At 38.4% G+C, this 16322-nt stretch overlaps 2 protein-coding genes and 2 pseudogenes across 2 annotated transcripts; 2 read left to right on the top strand and 2 right to left on the bottom strand.

The window, feature by feature from the left end:
- Nucleotides 1–2650: 2650 nt before the first annotated feature.
- On the bottom strand, nt 2651–4261 carry LOC123484013 (annotated as a pseudogene).
- A 1593-nt stretch (nt 4262–5854) lies between these two features.
- On the top strand, nt 5855–6921 carry LOC123484011 (gamma-crystallin M3-like). The gene is made up of 3 exons (XM_045214023.1): nt 5855–5896; nt 6069–6317; nt 6643–6921. The coding sequence occupies exons 1-3, from the start codon at nt 5882–5884 to the stop codon at nt 6919–6921; spliced, it is 543 nt and encodes a 180-aa protein (XP_045069958.1). The 5' UTR covers nt 5855–5881.
- Nucleotides 6922–10121: 3200 nt separating this feature from the next.
- Nucleotides 10122–11652, bottom strand: LOC121583573 (gamma-crystallin M3-like). Its single transcript, XM_041899685.1, has 3 exons — nt 11366–11652; nt 10759–10998; nt 10122–10415 (listed from the first exon to the last, which is right to left on the bottom strand). Exons 1-3 carry the CDS (start codon nt 11372–11374, stop codon nt 10122–10124), a joined length of 543 nt encoding a protein of 180 aa, XP_041755619.1. The 5' UTR covers nt 11375–11652.
- A 472-nt stretch (nt 11653–12124) lies between these two features.
- LOC121583574 lies at nt 12125–15876 on the top strand (annotated as a pseudogene).
- The last annotated feature ends 446 nt before the right edge of the window (nt 15877–16322 follow it).

Raw genomic sequence — 16322 nt, 5'->3', positions numbered from 1 at the left:
CATTAAGTTGTTCCTATATGGTAACACTTTACATTAAGTTGTTCCTATAGGGTAACACTTTACATTAAGTTGTTCCTATATGGTAAGACTTTACATTAAGTTGTTCCTATAGGGTAACACTTTACATTAAGTTGTTCCTATATGGTAACACTTTACATTAAGTTGTTCCTATATGGTAACACTTTACATTAAGTTGTTCCTGTAGGGTAAAACTTTACATTTAGTTGTTCCTATAGGGTAACACTTTACATTAAGTTGTTCCTATAGGGTAACACATTACATTAAGTTGTTCCTATAGGGTAACACTTTACATTAAGTTGTTCCTATAGGGTAACACTTTACATTAAGTTGTTCCTGTAGGGTAAAACTTTACATTTAGTTGTTCCTATAGGGTAACACTTTACATTAAGTTGTTCCTATAGGGTAACACATTACATTAAGTTGTTCCTATAGGGTAACACTTTACATTAAGTTGTTCCTATAGGGTAACACTTTACATAAAGTTGTTCATTTTTGGGTAACACTTTACATGTAGTTGTTCCTATAGGGTAACACTTTACATTAAGTTGTTCCTGTATGGTAACACTTTACATTAAGTTGTTCCTATAGGGTAACACTTTACATTAAGTTGTTCCTATATGGTAAGACTTTACATTAAGTTGTTCCTATAGGGTAACACTTTACATTAAGTTGTTCCTATATGGTAACACTTTACATTAAGTTGTTCCTATATGGTAACACTTTACATTAAGTTGTTCCTATATGGTAACACTTTACATTAAGTTGTTCCTATATGGTAACACTTTACATTAAGTTGTTCCTATATGGTAACACTTTACATTTAGTTCTTCCTATATGGTTGGTTTTGTGGTTGCCTTTTTTGTCTCTCAACGTGTTTGTGTGTGTGTGTCTGTCTGTCTGTGTGTGTGTGTATCTGCATGCCTGCAGGCCAATGGGCATAAGGAAAGCAGATGACTGCAATACATGAATTATGTAAGCAGGTAGGCTACTGTACACTTTGATCTGTTCTGAAATTGAATAGCCACAATGCACTGTATGCCTGACCCCTATCTAATACTTTACTTGTATAATCCATCTATTGTGTTCAGTGAAATGTGTGGCCCCGTGTAGAAGAATCCCTGACCAAGCAACATGAAGTAGCATAGAGAGGTATACCGCTGTCTGGTTTGTCGAGGGTTGTTAAGTTCTGTAACTGGATACATTTGTGTTTTGATGTCGCTTTTATTGTCCTCTTTCCATTGTAAAGGTCCAGAACGTTCCACATGTACATTATCACGATGTTGACTACAAAAATGTATCATGCCAACAAAGAATACAATTGAAACTATTAAACGAGAAATGTTTCAGAAAACACACCCCAAAAAACAGCAACAGAAAAAGGAACATCTATCCATGTTACACATTTGATGCTCACATATAGTCCACATTTATGAACTTCTATTATGATTGAAAATGATGTCCAATTCAAACCCCAATGGAGATGATGTTCCTCTGACAAAATATTATCAGACACCAGAGGTCGTGGAACGTCCAATTTCTCTGACTTCTCTAAACCAGTCCACAGTCCATTGGTTATACATTACTTCTCTAACGTCTCTAAACCAGTTAATTGGTTATGCATTACTTCTCTAACATCTTTAAACCAGTTAATTGGTTATACATTACTTCTCTAAACCAGTTAATTGGTTATTCATTACTTCTCTAACATCTTTAAACCAGTTCATTGGTTATACATTACTTCTCTAAACCAGTTAATTGGTTATACATTACTTATCTAACATCTCTAAACCAGTTAATTGGTTATTCATTACTTCTCTAACATCTTTAAACCAGTTCATTGGTTATACATTACTTCTCTAAACCAGTTCATTGGTTATACATTACTTCTCTAACGTCTCTAAACCAGTTAATTGGTTATACATTACTTCTCTAACGTCTCTAAACCAGTTAATTGGTTATACATTACTTATCTAACGTCTCTAAACCAGTTAATTGGTTATGCATTACTTATCTAACGTCTCTAACCCAATTAATTGGTTATACATTACTTCTCTAAACCAGTTCATTGGTTATACATTACTTCTCTAAACCAGTTAATTGGTTATGCATTACTTCTCTAAACCAGTTAATTGGTTATACATTACTTCTCTAAACTAGTTCATTGGTTATACATTACTTCTCTAAGTTCTCTAAACCAGTCCATGGTCCATTGGTTATACATTATATTGTTGTCTGTGGAGAAAATGTGAACTAGCGTAATGCTAACAATCAATGATATGGATTAGTTTGCTGCAAAATAAGTTTGAGAAACTGGAGGTTAAAGTACATCAGGGTTTCTGTAACACTGGTTAAATTGGGTTAAATTGAGCCAGTGAGAAAATGTAGTTTATTCATTTTTTTACTATTGATAAATGAATGTTCTATGCACATTTCGTATATCAAAATGTAATTATATTGCTTGTATTCTTTCAGACCGTTTGAAATCCCTCTCCAGACACCAATTTGTGGAAATAAACCAGTGTGATTTAAATACCATGATTAGATTAGCTTTGATAGAAAAAAGAAGAGAACAGGTACGAACAGGTACTTCAAAATAAGAGTTTTATTTCATTCAATGAGAATTGTGACTTTTAGCAGCCTGTCAGGACAGTAGGAATCTCAGACATCAATGGCGCTGACCCTCACAGGCATCCATGATCCTTCTGATGGAGTGAACTCTCATCATGGTGCTCATGCCCATGTCTCTGATACTCCTGTACTCTCCAGGCCTCACGTACATCATCCTGCCTCTGAAGTGGGGCTGCTCGTACATGAGCCAGTGGCCGTCCATCACGTTGCAGGACTGCATCTCGGACATGCGGAAGCGCTCCTGGATGGACTCGCAGTCATCCATCAGCTCGTGCATCTGGCCTCCGAAGCTCTCCCTCTCGTACAGCCTCATTCTGAACTGTCCCCTGTGCTGTTGGGGAGAGAGAACATTGACAGTTACTACCGTGTGTGTACTCTATGCTTCCAGTATTACATGTATCATTGCTTGTCAGCTGACTTATACAGTAACAGAGGCCTGGACCACGTTCATTAGGGACAAACTGTTTCGATAATACCTAAACTTGTCCAATTAGAACACAGATTTTTGTTTTCTGTTACAAAACGTTTGGCTACGGTGTGCCCTGCTGAACACGACCCAGATGAAAAGCACATCAAGTATCAGATGTACAGAGTCCTAATAACTCAAACTTGATCACCATTAACGAACATCTAGCTACTCAAACATATAAGAATGCACTCTTTATAAGAGAAATGGCATGAACCACATCATAAATATAATCATGTCATCATCAAACACAAGGAGATGGTGGAACTCCAACGGTGGACATCTTACCATCGGGATCATGCGGGAGGAACGGATGGACTCCAGCATGGTCATACCCCCATGCCCATCATGGAGCCCATACGCTGGAAGTCGGAGTACTCTCCCCTCTTCAGGAACATCTGGTTGCCCATGAAGTTGGAGCGGTCATAGATGACGAAGCAGCCCATCTCCACCCTGACGGACTGGCAGCGGGTCAGGTACATGTTGAGGTCGGGGCAGTCGCTGCTGGCCTCATAGCTGCGACCCTGGAAGTTCCTCTCCTCGTAGAAGATGATCTGAGAGGGAATGGAAACAAGTTAGGCTTTTGATCATATATTTAGGCTTTAATATGATTGCGAACGTATCCCCGGTGCTCTGAGAAATACAGTTTCTGGAAGACAGCTACGAGTGACTACTTCATCATAACGAAACACGATTTGATCATTTGCTACGCTGAGAAATTATTTTGCCTCTGACCTCTTCACCTATGTTGAGAAGACTACAAAGGCTATGATTTTTAATGTTTTACATAATTAATATGGTTAATTATTATTAATTGATTGTGATTAATTTGTCATTACTGTTTAATATTTAAAAACATAATTATAATTATTCACTTTGTATATAATGCATATCAACTGCATGATCTCGTATAATGACGCTACATTATTTTGATAAAACAAATAGTTTAGCATTATTTAGCTGTAAAACTGTGCTTTATTCTCACTGATTGATATTATTTTGATTTTGTGGTTACAGCTGCTATGCCAGACACTATATTCATATTTCAATGGCCAGCTCTTATACTGAATAACAACCCACTGCTCGGTATTACCCTGCTCATGGTTACGGTGGTTTAGCTTGATGGTGAAGCTTGACACGCAGAAGGCACGGTGTGTTGTGTCGATCCAGTAGCACTTTTATATTGACATTGGGTCCACAGGGCACCTTGCACACCTTTGTGCTAAATAACATGAGTCATCACAAAGCCCACGTGGGGCTTGTATACATTTTACACAGCACATCTCAATTAGTTATTATTGGATGCTGAATGCAGCATGGGGGCCATGACATATATTGTTCTCACCAGAAATAGAACATTGCATATTCTTCAGTTTGGGTGATTATGCTAGTGGGTACTTTACCAGGTCAAAATACAGTTACAGTATATTTACTAGTGAACTTGGTCACACTTAGTGAACTTGGTCATACTTAGTGAACTTGGTCACACAGTGAATTTGGTCACACTAAGTGAACTTGGTCACACTTAGTGAACTTGGTCGCACTAAGTGAATTTGGGTACACTCAGTGAATTTGGTCACACTTTATATTAAGTTGCACAAACACCATATAGCTAGTTACCTGACATTGTATTTATTGGTGTGATTACATATCTACACAGTATACTGTCACAACTTTGAGTACAGTATTTGACCAGTTTCTTTTTAATTCAATAATTGTTGATAAACCTTATCTGTTGAAATGTTTACAGTTCTGTATTGTAATTACATTTTGAAAGCTTGGGACTATAAGATTCTATCTGCATTTTTGTCAGGATTGAGTTATACACATGTCCTTGTTCTGTTCAATGTTCTCTTCCTATGTATACTCTAATTAGCCCAATTCATGTTAAGTTCAAAAGAATACAAGATCAAAATGTCTGACACCATTCAAACCAATGAGGATTCGGAACTTTAAAGCCAATTATCTCAGAATCATCTTTTTGCAGATAGAACCTTACAGTCCCAAGCTCTCGATTTTGGTTAGCAAGATATTGTTATAGAGTTGCTGCATATCATAAATGAAGAAATGTGAACACATTTTTAGTTCAACTTAAGCACAACATTTCTCAGCAGGACAAAGACGTTGCAGATAGAGGGTTATTTTAAAGGTGGCTGTTTGACTTCATGAGGACAAGCACTGGATGAAGAAACATTACTATTTGGCAGCTTTACTGGTCTGACCACATTGACAACATAACATCAACTTCCTGGTTCTTCTCAAAATAACAAAAATACGAATCAGAGGACAAAGTAATTATCAGGTAAATAATGAACTAATATAACACTACTGATTCCCAACATTTTAGAAATACATAAATAGTGCCATAAAAAAAAGAAAATCAGTAAAATAATACCTCACAATAAAGTAATGCTACAATATTTTCCCACTGTTCAGCTTTGATTGAATTCCATCTCAGTTCCATCTCAATTGATCTGGAATATGTTTCCAAAGACTGACATAATAATTCAGCTAATATTAGGGCAGCTAGGGTTAGCTGGAAACAATCATTATCCTATATTTTACCCCCAGTGACGTAGTTCTAAAAGTGGCATTCAGTATGTGACATTATAGGACTGGCTTGCACCACAATATAGAATGATGACTCATGGAGTTCTAGAACAATAAATATGGAGATGTGAATGCTGTCCAAAGTATAAAAGGGACAGGAGGTTGATCGTCCAGCATTCCATCTGAAATTGGATAAGAGATTGGATCACCATCACCATGACCATGGGCAAGGTAAGTGTCACTGCAAGTCTTCCTCCTCCATGCCTATCTCTCTGGGTCTATCCATGCAGCCATGCATTCCAAAGAAGACGATCGGATCGGAAACACAAGGCATTGCTAATCAAATGAGCATTAGTGCACTCATTTCAACTATCAAGCACTAACTGTGTGATTGTCTTTGTAGATCATCTTCTACGAGGACAAGAACTTCCAGGGTCGTTCCTATGAGACCAGCAACGACTGTGCAGAGGTCACCTCCTACCTGAGCAGGTGCAACTCCTGCAGGGTGGAGAGCGGCTGCTTCATGGTCTATGAACGCCCCAACTTCATGGGTCACCAGATGATGGTTAGGAGAGGAGAGTACCCCGACAACCAGCGCCTGATGGGCATGGCCATGAGCGACTGCATCAGGTCCTGCCGTAACATCCCCAGTGTAAGTAATGCAGTGTGTAGCTGCTTGTTAGCTGATGCAAATAGTTTCAACCGCACTGGTCGTGAACTCGTGTCATCAACAAGATTTTACATTTAAATGTATGAGCCCACCGGTTGGATCTACAGTAGTTCCGTATCACAGGAGGCTGCTGAGGGGAGAACGGCTCATAATAATGGCCGGAACAGTGCAAATGGAATGGCATCAAAAACATGGAGACCGTGTGTTTGATGTATTTGATACCATTCCACTGATTCCGCTCCAGTCATTACCACGAGCCCCTTCTCCCTAATTAAGGTGCCACCAACATCCTGTGTTCCATCAACAGTATAGGGGACAGTTCAGAATGAGACTGTACGAGAGGGAGAACTTCGGAGGCCAGATGCACGAGCTGATGGATGACTGTGACTCCATCCAGGAGCGTTACCGCATGTCCGACTGCCAGTCCTGCAACGTGATGGAGGGCCACTGGCTCATGTACGAGCAGCCCCACTTCAGAGGCAGGCAGATGTATGTGAGGCCTGGAGAGTACAGGAACCTCAGAGAGATGGGAAACAACTCCATGAATAGATTCATGTCGATTAGACGTATCACTGATTCCTGTTAAAGTCACAAACCTTTTAGTTTAATTTAATAAAGTGTTTCATTTTTAATTTTCCTGATGTGTCCTAGTTCTTTAAAACATAACAACCACTTCATAAATCAAAAGAAACCAATTAGTAAAACAAGTGCGTAAGGTCTGGTGTCTGACAAGAGCCAATACGCTTGGAGAGTAGACATATCACAAACAGGAAAATGGAACCATTATCAGTTTTGGGGGTAACATTATATTTGATAGCAAAGAACGTGAGATAGCTAACTAGCTGTAAGTAGGTGAATTGTTTTGTCCCACAGTTAGCCAAGTTAGTTAGCCAGCTAGCTAAAGTTATTTAAAGATAGTTAACAGCCACTCCTAAACTATTTTACTAGCTACTGTAATGCTCTTGTGTCAAGAACATGCCTCCAAAAATGACAAGGTGTCTGCAGTTGTGTTTACATTTTACAGATTGTGATATAATCCACTTTCTAAGTGAATGGTGCTAGTTGTAGTTTTAGAAGACTACAGCACTAACTTGTATACATGTACATGGTAGACCACTCCTTTACAAAGATCAGTATTCATTTTAATCAGGCATGCATCATTTGACAAAGGGACATGGTGTCACCGACATTCAAAATGTTGAGATACTCTGTCATTAGTTTCAATGAATAAATAATTGAAGTTGAATCCATAAATACATTTAAGTTCAATAAAAGTAATGCAATATGTTTGGAAAGGGGATACATCACAAATATAAAAAATAGTGAAGCCACCTTATCAGTTTTTGAGTTTTATGAGTTTTGGATGAAGCGTTATGTTAGCTAGCAAAGAGCGGTGCAGGAGCTACCTAACTAAAAAAGCTTACTTGTTTCACCCCAGGTACCAAAGTTAGTTAGCTGGCTAGCAAAAATTACTTACACTTAGTTAGCAACCTCTCCTACAGTCTTTTGCTGCATTAGCTATCCCAGGGGGGAAAAAAATGGTAGGCTGGCCTGATTTATTAAATTCAACAAAGTTTCAACTTAGATTCCTTTGTTTGTGTAACTCATATTACTCAAGTAAATTCAAAATAAGTTATAGGCTTAGACAACATGACTGCCAAATTCTATTTTGTTAGTTATTTTTTACAATAGGTTGCATACTCTACGCCTCAAATGGAACTTTCAGTAGATTACCAGCCGATTCCACGTTGGAAGGGCTGACTTTGCAGGTTATTCGAATTACTGACCATTTGCCACTGTAAGAACGAAGGGTATTAAGTTATAGAACCCAAGTTTTACCAAATTCATGATGAGCTAAATTACCCACAATCCCCAAAACATAGAGCAATACTGCAAGTGAATGTTGTGGCAATGTACATAATTAAGTTGTCTGTACCTCAATAAATTGAGTAGCTCTTATTACAATGCCCCTTTTGTATTATTTACAAAAGTCCCTTTTTAGAATCAATATAGTCAACTGCATTACTTAAGTTCAACCCAAGATGATATCACAGACACATACTGTATATGAGTTTCTGTCATTCATATGGACTATCCATTATTCTAGTGCCTGGTGGGCTTCAGAATAATGTTTAGATGTAAACATGGTTATAATCATCAGAGCTGTGTTTGAATCTGTATCAAGGTAGTAAGGTAGCAGTGGTTTGATACAAACATATACAGTATATGCAATATTTGTTGTTTCAGAAATGAGCATGGTGTGTATTTTAGGACTACTCCATGTAACATAAGTCTCTTAAACCAAAAGCCTATTTTCATTAGTTTACACTAAAGGAAATACAGTGCCTTTAAAAAGTATTCACACCCCTTGACTTTTTCCACATTTTGTTGTGTTAAAGCATGAATTTTAAATGGATTAAATTGAGATTTTTCTTTGTCACAATACCCCATAATGTCAAAGTGGAATTATGTTTTTACAAATAAATTGAAAATGAAAAGCTGAGTCAATAAGTATTCAACCCCTTTGTTATGGCGAGCCTAAATAAGTTAAGGAGTAAAATTTGGCTTAACAAGTCACATAATAAGTTGCATGGACTCACTCTGTGTGCAATAATAGTGTTTAACATGATTTTCCAATGACTACCTCATCTCTGTACCTAGTAGGAGAGGAAGGGAACCGCTCAGCGATATCACCGAGGCCAATGGTGACTTTAAAACAGTTACATAGTTTCATGGCTGTGATAGGAGAAAACTGAGGATGGATCAACAACATTGTAGTTACTCCACAATACTAACCTAATTAACAGAGTGAAAAGAAGCCTGTACAGAATAAAAAATATTCCAAAACATACATCCTGTTTGCAACAACGCACTAAAGTAATACAAAATTAACTTTATATCCTGAATACAAAGTGTTATGTTATGTTTGGGGCAAATCCAATACAACACATTACTGAGTACCACTATCCATATTTTCAAGCATAGTGGTGGCTCCATCATGTTATGGGTATGCTTGACATTGTTAAGGACTGGGGAGTTTTTCAAGATAAAAAATAAACATAATGGAGCTAAACACAGTCAAAATCCTAGAGGAAAATCTGGTTCAGTCTGCTTTCCACCAGACACTGGGAGATGAATTCACCTTTCAGCAGGACAATAACCTGAAACACAAGGCCAAATCTACACTGGAGTTGCTTACCAAGAAGACAGTGAATGTTCCTGAGTGGCCGAGTTACAGTTTTGGCATAAATCTACTTGCAAATGTATGGAAAGACCTGAAAATGGTTGTCTAGCAATAATCAATAACCAATTTGACAGAGCTTGAAGATTGTTTTAAAGAATAATGGGCAAATGTTGCACAATCCAGGTGTGGAAAGCTCTTAGAGACTTACCCACAAGACTCACAGCTTTAATCACTGTCAAAGTTGTTAATACAAAGTATTGACTCAGTGGTGTGAATACTTATGTAAATTAGATATTTCTGTCTTTCATTTTCAATACATTTGCAAAGAAATCTAAAAACATGTTTTCACTTTGTCATTATGGGGTATTGTGTGTAGATTGGTGGGATAAAAACAAAATGTTTCAGTTCAGGCTCTGACACAACAAAGTGTGGAATAAGTCAAGAGGTATGAATACTTTCTGAAGGCACTAGAGACAAAATATCATAATTCACTTGTACTAGAATGATGATTAAAGTTTAGGTAGGTAATACATAGACAATGAGACATGATTTCAATTATACAATATTTATTTTGAATGTCAGAACAATATGAATCTCAGACATCAATGACGCTGACCCTCGCAGGAATCCATGATACGTCTCATGGAGCTGTATCTGTTCACGGAGCTGTTTCCCATCTCTCTGAGGTTCCTGTACTCTCCAGGCCTCACGTACACCTGCCTGCCTCTGAAGTGGGGCTGCTCGTACATGAGCCAGTGGCCGTCCATCACTTTGCAGGACTGGCAGTCGGACATACGGTAGCGCTCCTGGACAGACTCGCAGTCGTCCATCAGCTCGTGCATCTGACCTCCGAAGTTCTCTCTCTCATAGACCTGCATCCTGAACTGTCCTTTGTGCTGTAAAGTTTATAAGGACACATATTTAAAGTAAGAACATGATGAAAGTAATTAAATATGAATCTGATCAGTCTGCAATCAAATACTTACATTTTTAGATACATAGTATTATGCTATATATATAATACATATGACACTATAAATTTACATTTTACATTTTAGTAATTTAGCAGACGCTCTTATCCAGAGCGACTTACAGTTAGTGAGTGCATACATTTTCATACTGGCCCCCCGTGGGAAACGAACCCACAACCCTGGCGTTGCAAGCGCCATGCTCTACCAACTGAGCTACAGGGGACTAAATGCATCATATATACGATGTTTTCTAGTAGTGACATCTTACCATGGGAATCATACGGCAAGAGCGAACGGAGTCGGTCATGCCCATACGCTGGTGGTCATCGTACTCTCCTCTCCTCACAAAGTACTGGTTTCCCTGGAAGTTGGAACGGTCGTACACCATGAAGCAGCCGCTCTCCACCTTGCAGGAGTTGCACTTGCTCAGGTAGGAGGTCAACTCAGGGCAGTCAGAGCTGGTCTCATAGGAACGTCCCTGGAAGTTCCTGTCCTCGTAGAAGATGATCTGAAGCAACCAATAACAACACAGAGAGGAGATGGATAAGCCTCAAATCAAAAGTTATTATTTATCAACTAAATAATTAAATATTTAAATGTAAACTATGTGTTCTGTAAGAAGAACAACTGGTAATTAAATTAGTAAATCAACAATGAAATGGTAAAATGTAGAAATGAGGCCAATGGGGCCCACACAATCTCAGCCTTGAAGAACCGCTGTTCAAATGTAATTGAACATTACTGAACATAAATACAAATCAAGTAAAAAGAGCTTATAACGTCCAAACTATAACTTAACAATTCTAAAATAAAGAAATAAAATAAAGTCAATTGCCAATGCATCAGGCAGAAAAGCCAGCTATACAGCGCTGCACCTTGGCCATGGTGTTGGTTTGCTGCGGTTCTGGGATGTTGTCCAATAGGTCATGTTCACGCTAGCTTTTATACCTTATACCATTTCACATGGCTTTTTGTTATTCAAATCCCCCATCCTGATGAATAAGCAGGATGCTTCTTGCTGTTGATTTTGTGCAGCTGTGCCCTTGCCTGGCACAAGCAGAGAGAGAGAGAGTGGGCATGAAGACTGTATTAGAATTATCATGGGATCCTAGGTTTTTAAAACATGTAGCTGTTTTGATCATATTTTACCAAGAGTATTAGAAAACACTTATTCAGAAATGTATTTGGAAAAAAATAAATATTGTATTGTGTTTTACAAGAGACCAACACATTTGACCATCATTATAATTGGTTTGGAGTATTAAATATATGGTGCAATAATGTTTAACTTCATTTTTTGGGGCACTGAAGATGGATCTTAATGATTGCATATTGTATTTAACATACACATTTATGTATGAAAATGTATTTGCTCAAAAAATGTTTTGCCAAAAATGTGCTCTATACAACCATCATTTTGTCTTGTTTAGTTTCTTAAGAGGGGAAGTCTCGTTTCCCATTTTCTCAGCAGGGTGAGCGCCGGGAGGGGCGTGGATAGGTGGGGGGGGAGAATATGTCTGTCACCATGACAACTGTTTTGAGAGGTGGATGTCAACAGTCCTGGGAGCAGATGGGGTCACGAGGTCATGCTCGGTTAATCCTGCAGTGACTCAGCCTATAGGGGGACAGAGGCTATGGGAACGCAGAGTAAGAAGACCAACCCAGCAGTTTACTTAGCATTGTTAAAGAGAAAGTAGAAATCCACTTTCTCCAGCTAAAAGATAATGGCCAGAGCTTACCCACGATGTTACACAACGATGTAAGTCAATAAGTCATCATTTTAGTCAAAGTATGATATATTTGGCCTTGAAGTGCCAAATCCAAATGTGTGACTTCGGATGTTTCCGTGAGTCTTCTGTGTCTTTTCCTATGAGATGACGTAGAAATTATTTTCAGCCTGCGTTTCGTTTCAGGGCTGGGTTTTATTTAAATGATACCACCCACCAGCATGGCAATGTTTTCTAATCAGAAACACCTGCTGCAAAGTTCTTCCTATTCGCAAACAACTTTTCTCAATAGTCTACACTTGGGTTTCTACTAGATAAAAACAGCCACAAAGTCAAAATTGACTATATCATACAAATTCATGAAAACAAAAATGTGCTTTTTGGTCTTAATTTAAGGTTAGGGTTAGGTCATGACAGGCCTACATAATTATATAGAAATGAAGCCTGGTCTCATAGACGTAACATAGTAAATGTATGATAAACCAGAATCTCATCACGGACAACTTTAGCATTTTAGCTACTTACTACTTTTTAGCTACTTTGCAACTACATAGCATGTTAGCTAACCCTTTCCCTAACCCTAACCTTAGCCCTTTTAGCTAACCCTTCCCCTAATCATAACCTTAACCCTTTTAGCTAACCCTTCCCCTAACCCTAACCTTAACCCTTTTAGCTAACCCTTCCCCTAACCCTACCCCTTTAACCTAACTTCTAAACTTAACCCTAACCTTAACCCTAACCTCTAGCCTAGCTAACGTTAGCCACCTTGCTAATATTAGCCACCTAGCTAGAATTCGTAACATATCATACATTTTGCAAAATCATAACGTATTGTAAGTTTTGCAAATTCGTAACATATAATAGGAATTGTAATTTGTAACATATCATATGAAATGGGTGATGGACATCCACAAATTAATACATACCATACGAAAGGTAACATATCATCCTAAATGAAGCGTCTCGAATTTACATACAGAATAATAGTAAATGCTCTGAGACCAGGTTGAGAAATGATCCAAGATTATCGAGAAATTTGCTAAGCTTAGCTAAAAGGTTGTTTTTCCAGTATTTTCATTATCAAGGTTAGAGTTCATTTAGCTATCATTTACATTTCATTGAGTATCCATAGTTATTTTCAGTATACATCCACTTCAATTTCTACCAAGGAATGATTTGACCTCAAATCAGTATCAAGTAACTGTCAGAAAATCTGTTCACAGAGAGTGGTAGCGAGGCAAATATCTTGCCAATATCAACACCCGCTTATCAACACCCCACTTATCAATTAAAAATAGGCTACATGTTTGTAATTTCAAAAATCACAACTGAAGTAATTATTGAAAAACGTAAGATACTGTATTTCAATCCCAAGTAGCAATTTTTATTTTCGTATCGTTTGAAAATGTTACGGATGTTTAAAAAAAAGAAAGTACAATCTCACATGAACTTGCAGATCATCTTTGATATCAGACGAAGAAGATACTTGATCAAGTAAAATGTAAATGTAAAAAAATCAAGTCCATTTTCCTCAACAGGAGTAGTGGAATAGGAAACACACTCAGTATATCCAAGATGTAAACCCTACAGAAAAATAAATCATCATAAAACAGTCAGAGCAGATTGCTGTGACTTAGGCCTTTATAACATTCCTTTCACTGTTCCATCAATTGTTTGATACAGAGTCATTAGACTGGAACAAAGAGAAATTAAACATGACCAAACCATTTTGCTCATATGCAAATCGGCCTCATTTGGATATCAAAGGCTTTCCACACTCTGCACATTTTGTTTGTACATAAATACTTTGACGTACGCGGCAGCTATGGAAGTAGTTTACAGTGCTGCGAAAATGGTGAAGGTAAGGTGACGCATTAAAAAAATAGTCTGTATTTATCAGTGATGAGTTCGATGCATATACTTATTATTATCACTTATTCAATATAAAAGTTGAGCATTTGGCTATATATATGTTTTCATTTATTCATTCATATGCAGCCAATACTCTTCATATTCCTGCAAACACAAAAAGTTAACTTGATAATAGTTTAAAGATATGGCTTTGCCATTTTTATATGCCTTTGAGAATATCTGAATAAAGCTTTAATGTAATATGTGATCCCGTAGTAATATGATTGTTATTATCCATTACTCACCGCAGAGTATTCTCTGCTTCCCATACTTCCTTAGATCACATTCTACGAGGAAAAGAATTTCCAGGGCCGCTGCTATGAGTGCAGCTCCGACTGTGCCGACCTGCACTCCTACTTCAGCCGCTGCAACTCGGCGCGGGTGGAGAGCGGGGCCTGGGTGCTTTATGAGAAGCCCAACTACAAGGGCTATCAGTACATCCTGAGCCCAGGGGAGTACACAGACAACCAGCAGTGGATGGGCTTCAACGACAGCGTCAAGTCCTGCCGCGCCATCAAAAAACGTAAGATGATTCCTTGCATATCCATATTTCATTTCATAATTCTCTCCTCTCTACATTCCTAATTCTCTCCTCCCTCCCTCCTCCCTCCCTCCCTCCATACTCACTCTCTCTCTATCTCTCTCACTCTCTCTCTCTCCTCTGTATGCCTTCAAATTCAAGTAAAAATAAACGTCTTGGTTCCATAGTTTCCAGCAGTTAATGTGTCTCTTTCATCGCAGAAACTTGTAACGCAAACCAATATGCATTTAGAATTTGCTCTGAAAAATGTGGAAAAAAACGTGGAAAATATGATGTTTTGATATTCTCGACTAGAAGGTAAGCTAGTACTCCCTCTTGTCTAATATTGTATAAATGTCTATGTTACAGAACGGGGCTGAGATAGTGTTTCATACAGGGTTAAGTGGACCTCAGGCCCATTATGCATCAGGGAATAACACACTGCTCTATAATCCAGCAGACAATACAAGCAGACAAAAGCAGACATTTTTGGCAGCATTTTACCCCATGCCCATCACTTTAAGAGGAAATATGCCAAGAAACCTTTAAAGGGGCATTTTCCTTTAATACTTCATGCCCTTCGAACACGAAAAGAGCAGACGAACAAGTCCACGTTAGACAACATGCTACAACGTCATGTTGTTTCATAAGAATTGAATGAGTTGCTCTGAATTCAAAAAATCTATTGACCAACATAAGTGAAGCCGATATCTTACATTTTGTAGTTGATTATATTTAACAGGAATGTACGGGAGCTATAGCTATTATGATATCCAACTGAATTTCAGAAGCCTCTGAAACACCCAATAGATTATATTACAGTAGATTTGGTATAAAACAAAACTCTAACTAACCCTTCACAATGTTAGTATTTTTCTCCCTGTCTTCCTGCCAGGTGTATGGCAACGTGTGGAAGCTGAGACTGTACGAGAGGCCAGACTTCGGCGGCCAGATGGTGGAGTGGGCCGAGGACTGCCCCTCGGTTTACGAGGCCTTTAAGTTCCTCGAGGTGTACTCGTGCATGGTGACCCACGGCGCCTGGGCCTTCTACGAGCTGCCGAACTACAGGGGACGGCAGTACTTTCTGGAGCGCAGCGAGTACCCCCGTCACACCGACTGGGGCGCCGCATCTGCCGTTGTGGGCTCCTTCCGCAGGATCACAGAGTTCTAGGGCTCTGTGACCTTTGACCTTTGAGTGGGGATCGAGATGTTCTCTGGTCTTATTGAATCTGTGTGTCATGATCCAATAAAAAGTGAACTATTCGCAAATGTCTGAAACTCGTTTTGTGATTTGTTGAGGTGAGATGCAAAACGTAACATCAAGGTTTCATGAGTTCAGTGGTAGGACACCATGATCCTACCACAATGCAAAACTTTTCTGACAAATTAATTTCATAAGCGACAATCTGAGTATTCTAAATGTCAATTAACAAACTGCCTAGCAAACTGGGAACATTCCCAGAACATTAGCTAACATTCCACAGTCCTAAGTTCTAGTTAGGGTTTAAGCTAACTTTAGGATGATAACGTTCCACAAACATTCAAATAATGTTTTTTATCACCAAATATTTTTTTCGAATAAAATGTTTGAAATGAAATATCCTTGGAATGTTCTCCTAACATTCACTAAAATGTTCACAACATCTGTAAAAACTACCGCAGAACATTCCCCTA

The sequence above is a fragment of the Coregonus clupeaformis genome, unplaced genomic scaffold, assembly GCF_020615455.1.
Source record: "Coregonus clupeaformis isolate EN_2021a unplaced genomic scaffold, ASM2061545v1 scaf0183, whole genome shotgun sequence".
In the NCBI taxonomy this organism is placed as follows: Eukaryota; Metazoa; Chordata; class Actinopteri; order Salmoniformes; family Salmonidae; genus Coregonus; species Coregonus clupeaformis.
Note: the sequence above shows the minus strand (reverse complement) of the source record. Positions and strands in the feature narration are given on the sequence as shown.